The sequence below is a fragment of the Corapipo altera genome, unplaced genomic scaffold (assembly GCF_003945725.1).
Source record: "Corapipo altera isolate COAL_440 unplaced genomic scaffold, ASM394572v1 326, whole genome shotgun sequence".
In the NCBI taxonomy this organism is placed as follows: domain Eukaryota; kingdom Metazoa; phylum Chordata; class Aves; order Passeriformes; family Pipridae; genus Corapipo; species Corapipo altera.
This window is the reverse complement of record NW_020884945.1, coordinates 2,214,438-2,232,424: the sequence shown is the minus strand read 5'-3', so window position 1 is coordinate 2,232,424 and position 17,987 is coordinate 2,214,438. Positions and strand designations below refer to the sequence as shown.

Sequence of the window (17,987 nt, the reverse complement as noted above, 5' to 3'; positions counted from 1 at the left end):
GGTCAGGGTGGGCACGGTCAGGAGCTCAGGGAGCTCAGCCTCAGTGCCCTGGGGGGAGGGCAGGGCCTGCCTTACCTCCACTGGGTGATCCCGATGGTGAACGCTGCATAGGCTCCCAGAGTCCCCAGGGTGACTAAAGCAAACTCGGCACCGCATTTGTAATACTGGAATATTGCAAACAAAAGAAAAAGGAAAAAGTCGTAATCATTTTCAAAACTTCACTGTTGTCTCCAGCTAAGCCACTCTAATTTTGAGACAAGGGCTCTGATGGTCCCTCCCAACACAATCCCTGCTCTGAACAGCTTGAGGCTAAACAAAGGCATAAACTCAAAAGGAAAGCAGCAAGAAGGATTTAGATAAAAAGATGGGAACTGGTGTAAATAAGACTTCAAAGTTATTTCTGCCATTATAAAACATAAATGCTGCTGATGTTTGTGCTGTTATCACAATTAAGTATTTCCTTCTATGCTTTTTGGGTGGATTTTGAAAGAAAGCTGAAGACTGTGGAAGAAAAAATAAATGGCCCTGCAAGACAACTTATGAAGTGTCTCCTCTGCTTCAGAGCACATCAGGAGAGAAAAGCCCTGAGAAATTAAAGCATGGTGGTAGTTGGCTGAGAGCCAGCTGAAGCTGAAACTTCCAAGGGTTATAAAATGTAACCCAGCATCAACAGGCATTTTAACTGATGTTGTTACATTCAAACTTGAGTAAGTCCTTCTAAAAAGGGAGATAAACAAAACAAGATTCTTGGTCTTAATTTAGTGTAAGCTATGTAATCAAGATTTAGATTTTAGCACAGAAACACCCAAAGATCCTGATTTCAAACACAGGAAATGTGATTTATAAAAGAAAAGATTAAAATTGAGCTTATTAAGCAAGAAGGAGAAGCCAATTTTCCAAAAGCTAATTTTCACTTTGAAGTTCTGGATAAAAAAAAGACAGGAAAGAACCAATAATCACTCCCCCTCCTCTGTCATCAACACACTAACCCACAACATTCCTGGACATTTATATTCTGCTTCCTCCCTATTTACCTGGATATATTTGACACTTGTGTGCATAGTTTACTTTTCTGATTTCATTTTTTCAACAATTCATAGAATCATAGAATCAATTGGAAAAGACCTCTGAGATTGTGAAGTCCAACCCTTGAATTCTGAAGAAAAACATGGAAAACTATCCACATAAATACCACTGGCTGAAGACATGAAAATAATTTTAAATAAGTTGATTCAAAGTAACTAATATTTGCAAATTATGGATTGCTCTCCCTTACAGGAGTTGCTTTCACAACCGCCTTTGAAATTCTATTATTATTAATACTCAGTAGACTTCGGTAAGAGCAAATCAATGTATCAATCCTAAAGGAGACAATTCCAGCAGTGAACAGACAACACTCACCAGAATTCCACTGACCAGAGCCACTTCAAACATTGTAGGTCCCAGATTAAACACTAAAGCACTGAGGACAAAACTGATGCCCCTCGTGCCTCTGTCGATGGTTTTTGACAGAGCTCCTGTTTGCCTGCTCAGATGGAAGGCCAAGTCCAGGTTGTGAAGGTGCAGGAAAACATTCCTGGCGATCCTCCGGATGGAATTTTGAGCTACTTTCCCAAATACTGCATTTCTTGCTTCATTAAACAATGCTGCCCCTGCTCTTGAGATACCATCTAAAAAAGGATGAAAAACTTTACAAAATGAAAATAATTATATTTTCAACTTCCCTTCATGCATGAAATTACACTAGACTCATTCTTTATATATTTTCAACATTCCTAGTTCAAAGGTAATTTATACTTAATTGGTCCAAGCTTTATGCAATTTTTCATTTACAAACCATTGTGTGCACATTTAAATCAGTTTCTTTTGCAGCTGGTTATGAGAAAGGGCAGGATTTTTAATCAAGAATAATTTCTGTAAGCATTATTTCATTTTTTAATTGGAATACCAGAAGCAAGGTCAGAGAATATTGGGAAGAGACATCAAGAGAGTAACTATGAAATAGCTATGATGCTGTGAGGGCTGGAGCCCCTCTGCTCTGGAGCCAGGCTGGGAGAGCTGGGGGGGTTCACCTGGAGAAGAGAAGGCTCCAGGGAGAGCTGAGAGCCCCTTGCAGGGCCTAAAGGGGCTCCAGGAGAGCTGGAGAGGGACTGGGGACAAGGGATGGAGGGACAGGACAAGGGGCAATGGGTTTCCACTGCCAGAGGGCAGGGATAGATGGGATATTGGGAAGGAATTCTTGGCTGTGAGGGTGGGGAGGCCCTGGCACAGGTTGCCCAGAGACGCTGTGACTGCCCTTGGAAGTGTCCAAGGCCAGGCTGGATGGGGCTTGGAGCAACCTGGGCTAGTGGAAGGTGTCCCTGCCCATGGCAGGGGGTGGAACGAGATGAGTTTTAAGGTCCCTTCCAACCCAAACTGTTCTGTGATGCCATGAAATAACCACCCATTGTGCTCAGCAGTGCAATGGGGAGAAGCTCTGCTGTTCCCTCCCTTCCTGAAGGACATTAACACATCCCCAGCTTTGGGAATGCCACTCACAGCCCACGAGAACAGCAGTTGCCAGGGTTGCCACAGTGCTCGGTGCATCGCCGAGGTTCAGCACGTCCCCAGAGACCTGGTTCAGGTTGTCCACTGCATATTTAAACATGAAGGGAACCAATATATTCATGGCCTGAAAGCAAGAGAACACCAATTAGTCCATATGCATTAAAACACCTCTATGTCCATGACTATTGTTTGTGAATTGCTATATTGTTATATTTAGTCCTTAAACACTTACTGCAGGTAAATGGCTCTTTACTTCAAGCACAGTATTCTCCACACTGTTAAACCTTTACTGCTGGGACTGCAGGGTTAGTTTGTGTCTCTCACTGTCTCCTTTTAAGTATCGATTTCTACCCTAAACAAACTGTACACTGCAAAGGCCCTGAACTGGGGCTGAGCTCTCAGGACAGCAGGGCAAGCCCAGGAGATGAATCAAGCAGCAGACACTGCATGACACACACTCACAGTGCTACTAAATTATATCGTCATTAAAGGCTGTTTGCTCTTTGTGGTGCTGACAATATTCAGTATGAACAACCCCTGTCACAAAGGAAACCACTCACCCACCATTGCTACCACGGGGTCACCAAGGTGTGTTAAACCAGAACTCCAGTGAAGTCAAAGAAAATAAGCTGAGCCATCCTTTGTCTCCCTGACTGTTAATACCACCTCAGAATTAAATAATGCTTTCCATTTGCAACATCACTATAAACATTATCTACATCAAGCCTGGGGTTTGGCACAGCAGCACAAAAGACTTTCTGTACAGTCTACAAGAAACCCCAAATCGCTTTCAAAATAGGAGCTTTCAAACAAAATCCCGAAATCATATCCACAGCTTGTCACTGCACATCTCTGGAGGAGCAGCAAACCCCAAATACATCTCCTCTAACAGGGGTCCCCCCTGCTTGTAAAACCCCAGACAGCTGGGGGAACATGCCAACTTTAGGATTTTTTTATTTGCACGATGTAGCACAAGAAAATATTGAAAACCTTATAGAAAACATAAAATTCTCAGGTCTTGTATATGTTCCATTGTTACATCACTAATTCATACCAATAAGATAATTTGCTGACAAACTTCACAGAATTAATTAGAATTCCTTAATTCCAACTGCTTCTAACTGTCAAGATTTGAAAATATGGACACAAGTTTTTTAGGATTTGAACAAGCCTGTTACAACCCACAATTTTACAATCGTGGCAGATGCTTAAACCTTTACAGTAAGTTAACTTTTTTAAAGCTGGGGTTTTTTTTCAGTATTTGGAAAAAATTCTGGGTAGATAATAAATTGTTTTACATGAGAAGAAATAAAAACACAAAGCAGATTGAGACAGATATTTCTGCTCTCTCCACCAAATGTTTTGGATATCCACTTAGATCTCAACTGTATTTAGGGACATTTGTCAGAGCTGAAAGCTCAGGAAAAAACCTGCACATTACCTAGATAAAACTAGGTTTTGAGAGACAAGAGTGCTAGTATCCAGTATCCAATATTCCCAGTATTACAAATTATGGCAAATAGCAGAAGACAGAACTTCACCATGGGGAGTAACTGGAGTTTTGACAATATTTTTGTAAACTATAGGATGAAAGAAAAAAAAAAAAGTTAATTTTTGGAATCTGTACTGTTAATTTTTTTTAGACAGTGTTTCAGGCAAAAGATTTAAATGCAAATGAGAAAGGAATCCATTTTCTCCTTTCCCCTTGTGGCTCTCCTATGAAATACAGTAAAAAAACCACCTCCAAATTCTCAGTACAGCATAATCTAGACTACTCCTGAGAAGAGACAGATGAGATCTGAGGGCACATAGGTGAGGTTATTGCTGGATAGTTTGTGACTGAAAAGAGAAACAGCTGAAAGATCAGGTCCCACCTCAAACACATCCTTCTGAAATGTACCCAGGGCAGCCTGAGAGTCCTTCAGAACAGCTCCACTTTTAATAGACTGGAATTGTGGAAGTCTCAAATGCCCCCTCCCTTCCCCAGTATAAACAAAAACCCCACTTCAGAGTTACCAAAACTCCATTTTTGGGGTGGCATTTTGTTCTTAATAAAGATGAATCTACTACCATGTGTGTTCCAGCGACAACCAACATGACAAAGTACAGGTTTTCCTGGGAGAGACTTCTCAGGAGAAAATAAGAATATTGTAATGCAGACTGTCTTGATTTGCTGCTGATTCTCACAAATCTCTCTGCAGGGATTTTATTCTTCACTAGACTACACTACACTACAGGTAGTTTTGAAATAGAACTACAGATATATTTTAAAGTCCATTTAAAGAGAAGAGATGTATTCTTTAAACTGCTGTTCTCCACTCACAATTAATTTAACCAGTAACAGCCTACAATTTTGCAGAAACGTCTTCTTTTACATGGATATAATTCTTCCCAATAGAGTTTTAAATGAAATTTAAAGCCTGGTCTCAGGTTATAGTTGTTCTGACTCCTGGAGGGTAAAGCTTGAATAAGAACAAGGCAGCATGGTATTGCATTTCATTAGCAATCAAGACAGTCTGCTTTTCAGTAATTTAAAAAAGAAAAAAGTTAATCTTACAAAGTTTATAGCAAGAGATGAGAGGCCATTATTAGAAACAGGCCTTTCCTACTCAATTTGTTAAGTCAATGAAATTACGTTCACAGTAATGGAAACAAAATTTCATCCTTCTGCATAAATTCACATTTCTCTCTTTAGATTTGCTGGCACAGAACAAAAAGCTTTAAGCACACCTTGGTAGACTATGAAAATCTACCATGAAAAACAATTGTCTTACACAATGTATCTATACAGGCATCCCTCCTCTGCCTAATGCCTGAAAGCTTGATAACAATTCCCATTAAAGAGACTCTTTTAACATGAATTTGTACATTTTCTATTTCTGGGTTTGAATTAATAGCTAATCCTTGCCTGAATTTATTGGAAAGCAAATACAGCACCCATGAAGTCATCCCAACTCAACTGCCCACATTTAACAGCACGTTGCACTGTAATGAATCATGCTTAAATGAGTTCAAACATTTTCTTTAATGACTGCACTGTTTTAAGTTGACAATGCAATATCATCTCTATTCCCCCATGGGACTACACTACTTTTAAGGCAAACAGCCTTATCTTTCATTTTGCTCTTCCTAGTGTTTCTTGTTTAATAAAGATGATGAATTAGTGACAGGCTGAGCCCCAACAAGATAAAACTGGTACACAGTGAACTCTTCTTCTGCCAATAATTCAATGAGAAACGTTGACATGAAGATGACTGAATTTATCTCTGGACCAATATAAAGGTACACATCCAGCTACTCCATTTGGGAAAGTACAAACAGAAACCTCCACACCCCTTGTGGAGCAGAGGCAGCTAAAGCAGTTGCAAAATGTGGTCCAGATGAGGGAAGAAGCACCTGGCTTCAGGGCTTCTTCAAATTTAAATGACCTGAACTAGACTTTTTCCAGTAAGAAAAACCTCCAATTTTAAATACTTGTCACCTGAAACATCTCGAAAAGCTAAAGGTTTATTCCAATTATCTAACTCCACCTGAGCCCCCAGAAAGAGCTCAAACACCCAGATCACAGCACAAGCTTCACCGATCAGACAGATTTTGCTATCTTCGCACACAGTCTAAATTTGCAATTCAACCCTTGTGTCCTGCCTCCTCAGCCAAGCCATTCCTGCTCCTGAATTAGCAGTCAGGAGAAATGCAGATAGTCTGAAAGACTTCTCTGGCTCATGAATAACACAAGCCTGGTCTGTGACCACCAGGCCAAAAACCACTCCAGGCTGACAGAGGTGACAAGTGATTTTGTCATACTCATGTGTTTAATCCAGCTCCTCAGCAGCCACAGCACTTCTCCTTGTGGCACAGAAGAATAAGGGATGAAACAGAAAAGTAAGGAAGCATTTGCTATACATACCTCAGTAGAGAAGACAAAACATGGGAGAGAGAATGTGGAAAAAGACAAATGAGATCTACTGAACGTGAGCAGGCTAATTCTGGTGTCTGACAACACAGACACTGCCTTGTGTACTCCTCTCACCTGCCTTCCTCCGGCATCTTTCAGATCACACACATGTCTACAGAGGCTATAAATATTTAAGGTAAAAATTTAAAGCATGTCATAATAATACAACAAATCTTCCAAGGAAGAAAAGACCTCACTAGCCCCAGAGCAGACTCCATCCTGTCATAAAAAGCCAGACTAACAGCTGGCTTTGAAGGCTCACAATCCCACCAGCGGTTACGTGGAGACAAAAAGGAACCAAAAATCACAATCATTTGCTCAATGACAGGCAACTGGGCCCCACAAAGGGAGTCAAGACAGATTGTAACTGCAGGCTCTTCAGTAATAGCTGCACACAAACTGGCTTTTGTTTGGAAAGTGAATTTTACTGAACTGGAAGATTTAAAGAGACAAATTATTTCTCCAGTGGCAGGAAAAGGAGGAATGATCTCCAGCTGTTTTGTGGGTAAGTAACCAAATCAAACTGGGTGTGAACTCCCAGTATTTTTCCTGTGGCTGAGAATTTTATAACCTACCTGTCCTCTGTTATTCCTCTCAAGTTTTCTTAGAATAAAATTGAGGCCACCCTACAGCTTCTGTCTTTTAACTGGAAACCTAACTTTATCAATACAGAGGTGTAAACCCTCAGCAAAATCTTCTGCCAAACTAAAAGGCTTACAGAAGCCTTTCTTCCTCGGGGAGGTGACTGGTAGAGCCATCATGATCACCCAGTTTGCTATGAAGCCCCCTCAGGAGCACCAGCCTTTAGAACAAATTCTTCAGATACAGGATTCACTTTGTTCCACAGTGAACAAAGAAATGCAGTGAAGAGAAAAACATGCTGGTGTTCTTGTGCTGACACAATTAAATTGCAGAGAAACTTTAACAAACTGCTTGTGTGGTCTATGCAGTACAGTAATTAACCTCACAAGCAGCCAGAACAAAGGGCTCCCAAATGGCACAAGGAGTAAACTTCATAGAATTACACACGGGCCAGGAAAGGGACAGGTAAACTACTTTGTACTTTGTTTTCCCTAGGACAAAGTGACCTTTTGTTTGCTCTGGAAGAGCAGCAGATGTTCAGGGCTCAAAGACATGCCAGACTTACCTCAGCTCTGTAACGAACTACTGCACATCAGTTACGTCACAGTAACTACAGCACGCTTAGCACATGCAGAGTCTGAAGCAATTTAAGAGAAGTTCTTTCCACAAAGTAAGAGTGAGTACAGCTCAGGACACAAAGGGTAACTTCTTAAATCGCAGAACCACAGCTTTGCAATGACAGAACAAAACAAAGATCAGGAGAAAAGGGCAGATGGAAGACATCCATGAAATTTTTTACTCCAGCCAGTTATAATCTATATTTTCCACTGAGAGCTTGCTATGTGTTTTCCCAATTAGATCCTTGTTTGCCAAAACAAACATTCTCACAAAACACTTTGGCTTTAACAAGCATCTCCTAAAACCTGGGCAAAGCTCAACAGGTTTTCTGCTTGGCTTCTGGGAATCTGCTCGGGACATCAGAGCTTCCAGGCTGCCTTGTACAAACCCGAAGTGGGAAACTTAAGAGAATATTTAAGAGATCCAAACATCCAGTTACTTCCCCAAAGGGTAATTAAGTGTCTGATTTTTTGGTGGGGGAAACACCTCTATCTCCCAGTAGAAATACAATAACTCTGTTTTACACCAAATACAGAGTTCTTTACAGGCATTCTGGTCATCAATTTTGTTTTCACAACACCCCAGAAAGCTGCTTGAAACATTAATAGACTTCTTAAAGGCAAGGTACACTGCTGCCACATGCAGGATTAGATGCTGGATTCACAGTCTCCATCATATTCATATAACACTATAAATTAGGGAAGGGGGGAGAAGAAAAAAGTACTTCAGACGTTTAGAAATTGCCTTCAGTTTATTATTATTAACATTACTAATAAGAGGCTTTAAAAAGAGTGAGAAGAGTTTTCATATCCACCTGGTAAATCTACATTACAAAACCTTAAGGCATCTGCATTTTGAGCAGAGTTTCCCCAAAAGTTTTTAACTAATGTGTATTTTGCACAGGACACGAAAAGGGGGGAAGTTTACTTGCACAGACCTGCCATATTCTGCATGTCATTACCTGCATTATCAGCAACGTCCTGAACAGCAGCACAACCCCAAATATCTCCTGTGGACAGTACCCACGAGTACCTGAGAGATAAACAGCTCTTGAGGAAGAGCTGCAGACCACAAGACTGGACTTTCCTCTCCAGCTCAAAAAATAGAAGCACATTTCTCTCCCAAGCACTCCTCTTTTAACACTCACAATAGCTGAAATTTGTTTCTTCTCTCTTTTCATAACATGGCAATGATGCTGAGTGCTCATAAGTTGCCAGTGCCACGAGCTAAGTGCTACACCTCCTTGCCAAGCTTACTTACTTTGGCTCAGCAAGCCACTACCATTAGCTCTATGTTTAGTAAAAACTGCCATACTTAGAAGCAACCCATTTGAGCCTGTATGTCTCAATGGAATTCCCACAATTTTCTCCCAGTATTTTACAATCAAATATTTACTTTTTTTTTTTACCGCAAGAATTTTTTTTTTTGCACGAAGTTAACATCTGCACTTCTGAACTATTTTAAAGGGTTTGCACAAAATTTGAAATATATCCTCCATTAATGTGCAGAAAGCTTTTGCATGCCAAATTCTTTATAAGAACAAATGAACACTAATTTTGTTGCAGGCAAGAGTATAGGAGATCCCTTCACACAATGAAGTACAGGTAAGAGCAACCCTCCATTTCATAATCAAGGCTACATGAAAAATCACTTGAATGAAAGCATGGTTCTTAAATACACAAAATTAGTTACACAGCTTCTTTCATATTAAAAACAATAAAATTGCACTGTCATCTCATAGAGAAACATCAAAGGACTGGAGCTCAAATCTCCTTTCCATAGGAAAAGCAAGAGCTTTGAGTAGGTACCACCACATTGCTCAAGTTAAGGGTTGAGAATGGATGCAGAGCCTTGAAGAAATCCTGTTAGACACATCCAGCATCACATAAGAAGGTCTGTAGGCAACCTTTAACTCAATTTCCCATAATCTCTGAGGTAAATGATACACAGAACCACAGAATGTGCTCAGCTGGAGGGGACCCACAAGGATCATCCAGTCCAACTCCTGGTCCTGCACAGGCCCATCCCCAAGACTCACACTCTGTGCCTCAGAGGATCATCCAAACCCTCCTGGAGCCTTGGGGCTGTGCCCACTGCCCTGGGGAGCCTGGTCAGTGCCCAGCCAGCCTCTGGGGGAAGAACCTTTCCCTGAGACCCAACCTAATCAGCAATGGAAAACCCTGGGCTAACCTAATGGAACGGAAATAAACCAATGGAAATAAAAATTCTGGCTGTCATCATCATCATCATCATCATCATCTCCCTAAACACACATCACCTGCAGACACACCCTGTCCAAAAATCCAAGCTATTATTTTTATTACTATACACACCTTGCGCAGGAAAGGGACATCTTAAGAGTGTAAGTCCCTTCAATAATAAAACAGCCAGTTATCCCTCGTGCAGCTGAGCAGTAACCCCGGCAGTGCAGGGTGTGTGCCCTCACCTTGGCGCTGGCCAGGAAGCCCAGCGACAGCGCCACCCTGGCGCGCAGGTCCGGCCGGTCCTGGGGCCACACGTACGACAGCATCGCCCTCAGGATCTTCTTGGCATCGATCTCCCTCAGCTGCTGGCAAGAGCAAAGGCACTGCATTATAGACACTCCTCAGCAAGCAAAATAACAGCAGAAATGAGAGGGAATTTTATACATTTAGATCACTTCTGTATTTTATTTGATAGGCAACAGACACTTCACAGTGTTTGAGAGCAGGACTGCCCATTCAAATTTCAAGCTGTTTGTATGTTTATATCCATGACACGCTGCTAAAGCTCATGAGTTGTTCTTAATTCACATGTTCTGGAACTGGAATACAGAGAGAGCCACAATTCACCACACTGAAATACTTCACAGAGCAAATAAACCGACCCTTCTTTATCTTCTCAAGAGTTCTGTACGAAATGCAAGGGCTTGTTGGTACTTCTTTTTGAAAGATGTTTTAAAATAGCTTAGAAACAACATGAGGGAAATGCAAAAAAGAAAAAAATTAATGAAGCAACAGAAAAACCTAAGGCAAGAAGGAAGTGTGAAAGGTCTACAAGAAACCTAAGCAGTATGGAGAACATTCCCTGACGTTGGGTGATCAGCCTTCTGGAGGCAGGTGATGGACATGGCCATGTGTTGGCTTCACTGATTACATCCATTTGAACTGAATTCTTCAGTTCTCCTCCAAACCTCAAACTTTGCTCTAAAGACCACAATCCAGTTAACAAGCCATCTGGAAAAACATTACTTTTTTGGTTTGGGTTGAAGTTGTGCTTTGGTTGCTGTATTTTTTTTTGCTGTTGTTGTGTTTGGTTGTTGTATTTTCTTACAGAAATGTAAAGGCTATTTTCCAGATGGATTCGGTATCACTGACACTTAAGATATATTCCACTAAACTCATGAGCTAAATTCTCTGGAGCTTAAACCACGTTTCCTAATCAAGAATAAGAGAACGTGCAGTAACAAAGCACAGGTATCAACAACTTGCTTTTCTGGGTTGGCTGCACTAGGGTTAACTTGAAAAGAAATAAGGGTTATCTAAAACTGAAGGGAGGGCAGCAAGGGCTGCTAATCTCTCCATTTCAGGCAATATTTTATAGTTGAGGGGAGAGGTGGGAAACAAAAAGTTAGTGCACTCCTTTTAAAATGACTCTTCATGATGGAAGTCACTACAAAGGGGGACTCTTAGAATGTATCTTAATTATTGAGGATAAACTAAACTAGAATAGAAATACCCTGTTAAGGTGTGAATAAGCAAGAAAGGAGAGGTCTGTTAAAAGGCAAAACTGATGAGGTAACCAGGGAAGCTAATCCTATAAATACAAGCTTTTAAAAGCTTGTATTCATCTTAATGTTTCTAGTCACAGCTTCAAAGAAGACCAAGAGTGGCATTTTGCAGTCAACAACTGCAAATGTACTGGATAAGCACATTGCAAATGACTGTTAGAGAATGGATATATGGAGGATTTGTAAGTGGAGAGAGGATGTGAAAGTGTTTCTGTGGTGTCCTACCCACTCAGGAGATGGAGCTAACTGCTGCAGCATACACACAAATCTTTCCATGTGAGCCAAGGATATGCATAAAAAGCAGTTCAAACATTTGGAAAATACCTTTCATCACCACTTACAGGTTAAAAGGAAGTTAAAAAAAATTGATATTACATTAACACAAAAGATACTGCTGCAATCAGAGCAGTTCTAATTATATGTTGCTATTGGCTAGGCAGACTTTGCACAGAAAAGCTATTAAAAGGAACAAAATACACTGGCTGCAAACAAGGACTTTATTTCCTTTTTCATGGCTCTGAACAGTGACAGAAGTAAAACTGTTCAGAAAAAAGTCAGAAGGCAGCCAGTCATTTGCCAAAGGCCTTGCAAAGGAACAAGAAGAAATATCAAAGGATGCAAAATGCACACATATTACATCAAAGTTTACCATGAAATAAATGTTACTGTTGTACAGAAACATGAGTTAAAAATTGTTTAAATATGCAAGTGGCAACATTAAGAATTAAAATGAGCAATCTGTTCAATGGACTCAGGCCCTTTTTTGATTCTCTGAGGTATATAAAAAGGTTAAGAGATGCATTTATTTTACCTCCTTTTAAATGGTAGTAATGTTTTACATTTCCTTTCAAGGTCTATTTCTACAGAAACGGAAGGAGTGGAAGAAAAGGTATTATAAATCTAATACAGCAGGGAGCAAAGAAGAAAAGTCTTTTCCTCTCTTTGAATGCAGCATGTTTTCAAAACACTACCAAATATAGAAAACTATTTGCAAAAGAAAGAGCACTGAACATCTTGCTGTCCCCTCTACCCATCCCATGCAGTTTCTGGACCCTTTGAAACACCTAAAGAGGGGGGAAGAAAAGAAGGTCATCCTTCCTCTTCCCAGTCTCCAAGGTTAGTGAGCATTGCAAAGCATTCCCTGGGCTGGCCCCGTCAGTGTGTGGATAAAGCCTGTGCCAGAGGTGTGGTGGAAGGAAATGACTTGCATTTAAGCTTCACTGCTGATGAAGGACAGCCCCAGTTGCTGATGAAGGATGGCCCCAGTTGCTGATGAAGGATGGCCCCAGTTGTGGCTCCTGTGTGCTCACTCTGTATTTCCCAGCACGAGCTGCACCCGTTATTCTCCCAAGCACTAACAGATGTCTCCTGCCCTGCTTTCTCCTCTCTTTCCAGCATTCCACTGGACCATCCCAGCCCACTTCTCACCACCTCTGGAGCCATGAAACACCTCGAGGAACTGACTCGGTGCATAAACCTGGCAGAAAACTCTTTGGATGTTTGTTGCAGGGTTTTGTCCCAGTAAAGAGTCAGATAAACCTTCAAATTCAGCAGCATGAGGAAAAACAAGCTGAGAACAGAATTTTGTTATAGCAGGAGGCACTTGCAGTGCTTCAGTCCAGGGCCTGCAGCTCGCTGGGAGAGAAGCAGCACCAGTTGTCTGGTTGCCACCATCTGGGCAGTTATTGTTCAGCTCCATCACTTCACACTGGTCACTGTGTGACCACACCGCGACCTACGGAGCAGCACATCGAGGGGAGGCAGGATTCTCACTTCAGTTGCTTTATCAGCTTAAATAAATGTCAAACCAGGGCCCGAGTTTTCTTCCAAACTTTGGGGAAAAAGGCACTTAGTCTTCTGTCTTTGTGCTATCCCTCCCCTCCACAGAAAGCAAGTGATAACTAAAAATTAAAGAGCAGGGAGTGAAATGGTGGTAGGGGAAGGTAAGTTATCAGGGCTCCATCCTCATTACCAGTCTTTCCATAAGAAAGGAATGTATGTCTGGCATCATGCCAGGTAGCACAGTTTTCATTCCTGTCCATTCTGTGTACAAAAGACTAACACACAAAAAAACCCCAAAGCTGCTAAAGAACAGTACTGGTTTCAGTTTCAGTACTCAGCACATCAGCCACTGCTGCAGTCAAAGTTGTTTTGCAAAAACAGAGAGATGTGTAAACTTCCCCCCTAGTTACACGTGAGATGAAGGAAATGTGCCCTTCACTCTGTGTTTATCCTTAGTATTCAGTTCTGTACCCCTGAAGATGCTATAAAAGGGGCAATTTAAAAATATCACTCCCAAAGTCAGATTCCGAATGAACAGGCTGCTGGTTTGTCAAAAAAAGTCTGGAATAGAGAAAGCTGTAATATAGCTGACATGTGTATCACCTGCAGTTCTCCTAAAAGCATAATCCTAGGGGGAAAATGGGTAAATTGGGTGCCAGTATTTTTATGCACTGAATACAAGTACATGTATATGAAACATAAGAACTGCACTTGGAATATCATATTTCCTTCCTTTCGTATTTGCTGAGAAGCTCCTGGCATCTGCACACAACATTACTTTGTTTTTTCTTTCACTCTTCACACATTTTACAACTTCTACAACTCCTGCTGCTTTCTCCTGGACAATCCTAACAGATATTTGTTTAGATGGACAGCAGCCTTAACTGGCCATGTCCTATATTAACCGTGCTTTATTGGAATAAAAAGCTCAGGGAATTGCTTTACACGGGAATAGCTGCGAGTAATGAGTGAAGGGAGAATGCCACTGGAATATTTACATTGTCTAGTAAACTAAAAAAACATCACCTGGCATCAAAATTTCTGGATAATGTATTCCTAGTGAGTTTTAAAGTTAAGGAACATCCAACATTCCTTAAGGCTACTAGTGTTTTGGTGAAGAGAACTTTCCATTTCCTTTCTGAGCAGAGAAAACCCTGAAATTTAAATGTGAAAGAGAGAAGGATAATCTGCTAGGTTTGAAGGCTGTTTTTCCTAGGAAGTCTCTGAAAAGAGCCTATACCTGTTGCAAGGAGGGTCTCAAAACCAGTCTGAAGTTAATGTTACATGCAGAGCCAGTGGTAACACTGACTGGAGGTGGTCAATTATTCCATTTCCCCCTGTGCCTCATGCAGAAAAGATCACAGATGTTTGCCAAAACAAGCTGGCTACACTTCAGGTTATGGAATTCCCTCTTACTATAAAACATACACCTCTCCTAACTTCTGTAACACAGACAGGTTGGAATTCAATGAAGGGACAACTCTCAGAGGAAAATTAAAGAGGAAAATTTAGGTGTAACTTTTCAGTTACTTTACAAATGAGGCTGTAGGAAAGGCATCCTCAGAGCACTTAAACATCAGCAAAGCAGCCTGAAAGACTCTGCACTGAGGACTGTTTGTTCAATGTGGTCCTCACTAATTTTAGGAAGATCCCACCCAAGTTTGAACAAGTTATCCCATCACACAGAATCGTTCTGCAAATGCACAAAGCACCAGAAATAAGTTTGCCCAGGAAATGAGAAGATCAAAGTTACATAAACACAAGAGCTTTGCTTTGGCAGTTTTAGCCATGCAGTTGATCCCGTGTTGCTCTAACCCAAAACTGCCTCTAACTGGAATCATTTGGGCTAATAAGAGAGTTCTCCTTACATACCACCATCCTTACTTTAACATGTGCTTCCTGAATAGAAATACAGTCAAAATATAACACATGCATTAATGTTAAATCCAAGTAAAAATATACACAGTTCAATTACTTCTCTCCCCTCCTATTGCAAGTGTGATTTTACCAAGTGGTGCACTGACTTCTACCCACAAACTGATTTCTACTATCCTGAATGTCAAGGACAGTAGAACACCCAGGTGAGCAAACCACAGGAAATTATTGGAACATAGTTTCCATCCAAAGAATTTTACATAACACAGGCCAATTTCAAAGGGGTGTGTAACATTAAATTGTAAAACAAATGAAGCCCTTGAACACAGTTATTACAAACATTTGGTGATTTAAGAGTTAGCAAGTCTACATTGACAATTTAACTGTATCTACTCCACTACACTACTCATATCAATTTGTGCACGGTTTTGCACAAATTGTTGCTGATAACATTTTTTATTTTAAAAGCAATAGTAATGAAGCCATATTTTACCCCTTCCTTTGGATCTGTGTGAAGCCCTCCACCTGCATGGCCATGCCAACACATCCTCTTCTCTATCAGTCGCCACCTTGGCAGGATCTGGGGGAAAAGGAAGAGTCAATTTGCAAGAACCTCAGGAAACAGGCACATAAAAGCCAACAGAAAGAGCAACTACTGGCCTGTTTTCCCTCCCCCATCCTCCAACTGGATCAGCTTGCTTTAGTCAAAGATTTTTCCTCTCTCTAAAAATCCTGCCTTGCTTAAGAAAACAATAATAAGAAAGGGACTATAACTCTGGCAGCAAAGAGCACGTTCCAAGCAGGCAGGAGGTAAGGACAGATCCTTAAACATTTCAGTTAAAAAGACACCTAAAAATTGAAAACACACTGAAAAACATAGAAAAAAAAAGTTTTGGGGGATAACCATGCTGAGGCACATTAATATGTAAAGTGGAACACATTTCAGCAATAATACTCTTTCCATGTACATAAGAGTAACTTTACTTGCGGGCAAAATAAATAAGATAAATCCACTTTACACTTCTCTTTCCCACCAGGATGGGAATGGCCTATTGGTGCCATAAGTCAGGTACAAATTACCCCAGCCCAGAGCCCCTGCTGCAATCCATGTACAGGGGCAGTTTGGAAAAGAACCTGCTTGTTAAATGCCCACTTCTCTCAGCACGTGGTCAAGACTCCTCTGAGAAAAGTTCTGAGTTTATTCACACACACAGACCAGGCATTTCTCCAAGTTCAATCTCCAAGTGCCTGCCACAAACAATGGATGTGTTAAAGCTTTTCAAAAAGTAATCTGCATTTTGTTTAAAAGATTTGTTACATGTTCACAGTTTTCAGGTTCAAGTTACGCAAAAGCTCCTTGGGAATCCCCTTTGATGTATGTCACTTTTCACATTTTAAAGAAAAACATTATAAAAAATAATCTAAGTAGATTTTATGCTTTGAAGCCCAAATGATCCTCAAAAGATTTTAGCTACTTAAGTCAGTTCTGTGATAACTGGTGAGTGGTCATTATTTTATAATTAAAACCCAAAAAGGAAAGCAAGATAAATACATTTCTTAGCTTCATTATGTGTCATAATTATTCCATGAACCGGAAAAATTACACCTTCCTTATGTTTACTCTAGTTTTAATGCAAGCAGACCTCCCAGGAGTAAAAGCCTGAGAATATTCTACAACCTAAGCAGAATTTTAAAGTAATAAGGCCTTACACACTCAAGGAAAACTCACAATCTCCTGTGCCTGGGTATTCCTTACCTGGGTATTTTCCATGCTTGACAACATGAATCTAAGTATCAACACACAAGACCTGCATTTTTAGGGACTCTTCTTTGAAAGTTACTGTAATATCATTAGTTTCTAAAGATTCAGAAAGACTTCCAGGGGCAGAAACATAACTTGCCATTTAATCTGCTGCACTTCAGAACTGTAAATAGTGAAATTAATAAAAAAACCCACAAACCCAGCAGATTAAACTGAAAGATGCTCCAAGGGCTTAAGTTTCCTCTGACCTGCAAGTAGGAAGAACCAATTGTACCCACCTCTGAAGGCTCCAGTAATGGCCTTGAGTAATCCCCTGCCAGGCCGTGCCATGATCTTGGCCTGCAAATGGGTGGAATCTACAGAACAAAAAGGGAGAAAAAGAAGTGAAAATGGAGTCATGCAGAACATGCATTTCACAGTCAGAGAATATTCATCTGGTTCACGTAAACAAGCATAACATGAAAAGAAGGCAGATGGCTTTGGTTTTTAACAACTGACCACAGAAAAAGCAAACTAGTAGGGAGCATCTGTAAAACAAACTCCATTCACCCATTAAAATGCTCAGTGACAATGAACCTTTCCCCTCCCTGAATCCACACTCCCAGCAGACTCTGTTTCTTTTGTACCATGAAAGCCCAAAGTTTTCCCTTTCGTCTCATTGTCATTTTCTCCCAGGTTGTCTTCTGACTTCTTCCAAACAGTCTTTTCTGCATTTTTCATCATGAAATGTTACTTTTATGCTTATAGGTTCTGCCATTCCCCATTCCTCTCAGCTCAGCTCATGCCATGCTTGTCTCCACTAGGCAAATCAAAGCTACAGCTCTGGGCTGGGAAACACTGGGACTGTCAGAAATTGGAGCAGGGCTGGCAACAAGTTTTAGGTTATTAGGACACAAGATACCCAGTATTCACACATCTGCCAGCCTTAAGAGACTGCTGGCACCAACTGTGCCACGCTCTACACATTACCTTGCAAAGCAATTTATGTTGCAAAGGACCATTTATTCTCCTCAGATGGGCTAACTGGCATTGCTTCCCTGGTGGCAAAACACAGGGAGCTCTCTTCTGGTCAGCACTGATGGTGCCACACCATCTTT

The 17,987-nt window shown here is 40.9% G+C and overlaps 1 protein-coding gene across 1 annotated transcript in view; it reads right to left on the bottom strand.

Annotated features, from left to right (window-relative positions):
- The window catches only part of ABCB7 (ATP binding cassette subfamily B member 7), a 34,298-nt gene extending 16,651 nt beyond the window's left edge, over positions 1-17,647 (bottom strand). Inside the window, exons 1-7 of the mRNA XM_027662297.1 lie at positions 17,624-17,647; positions 17,169-17,246; positions 15,622-15,708; positions 10,149-10,268; positions 2,539-2,671; positions 1,402-1,670; positions 76-164 (exon numbers count right to left, since the gene is read on the bottom strand). Of these exons, the coding sequence (XP_027518098.1) occupies positions 76-164; positions 1,402-1,670; positions 2,539-2,671; positions 10,149-10,268; positions 15,622-15,708; positions 17,169-17,246; positions 17,624-17,647 (800 nt within the window). The remainder of the gene's footprint in view (positions 1-75; positions 165-1,401; positions 1,671-2,538; positions 2,672-10,148; positions 10,269-15,621; positions 15,709-17,168; positions 17,247-17,623) is intronic.
- Positions 17,648-17,987: the final 340 nt, after the last annotated feature.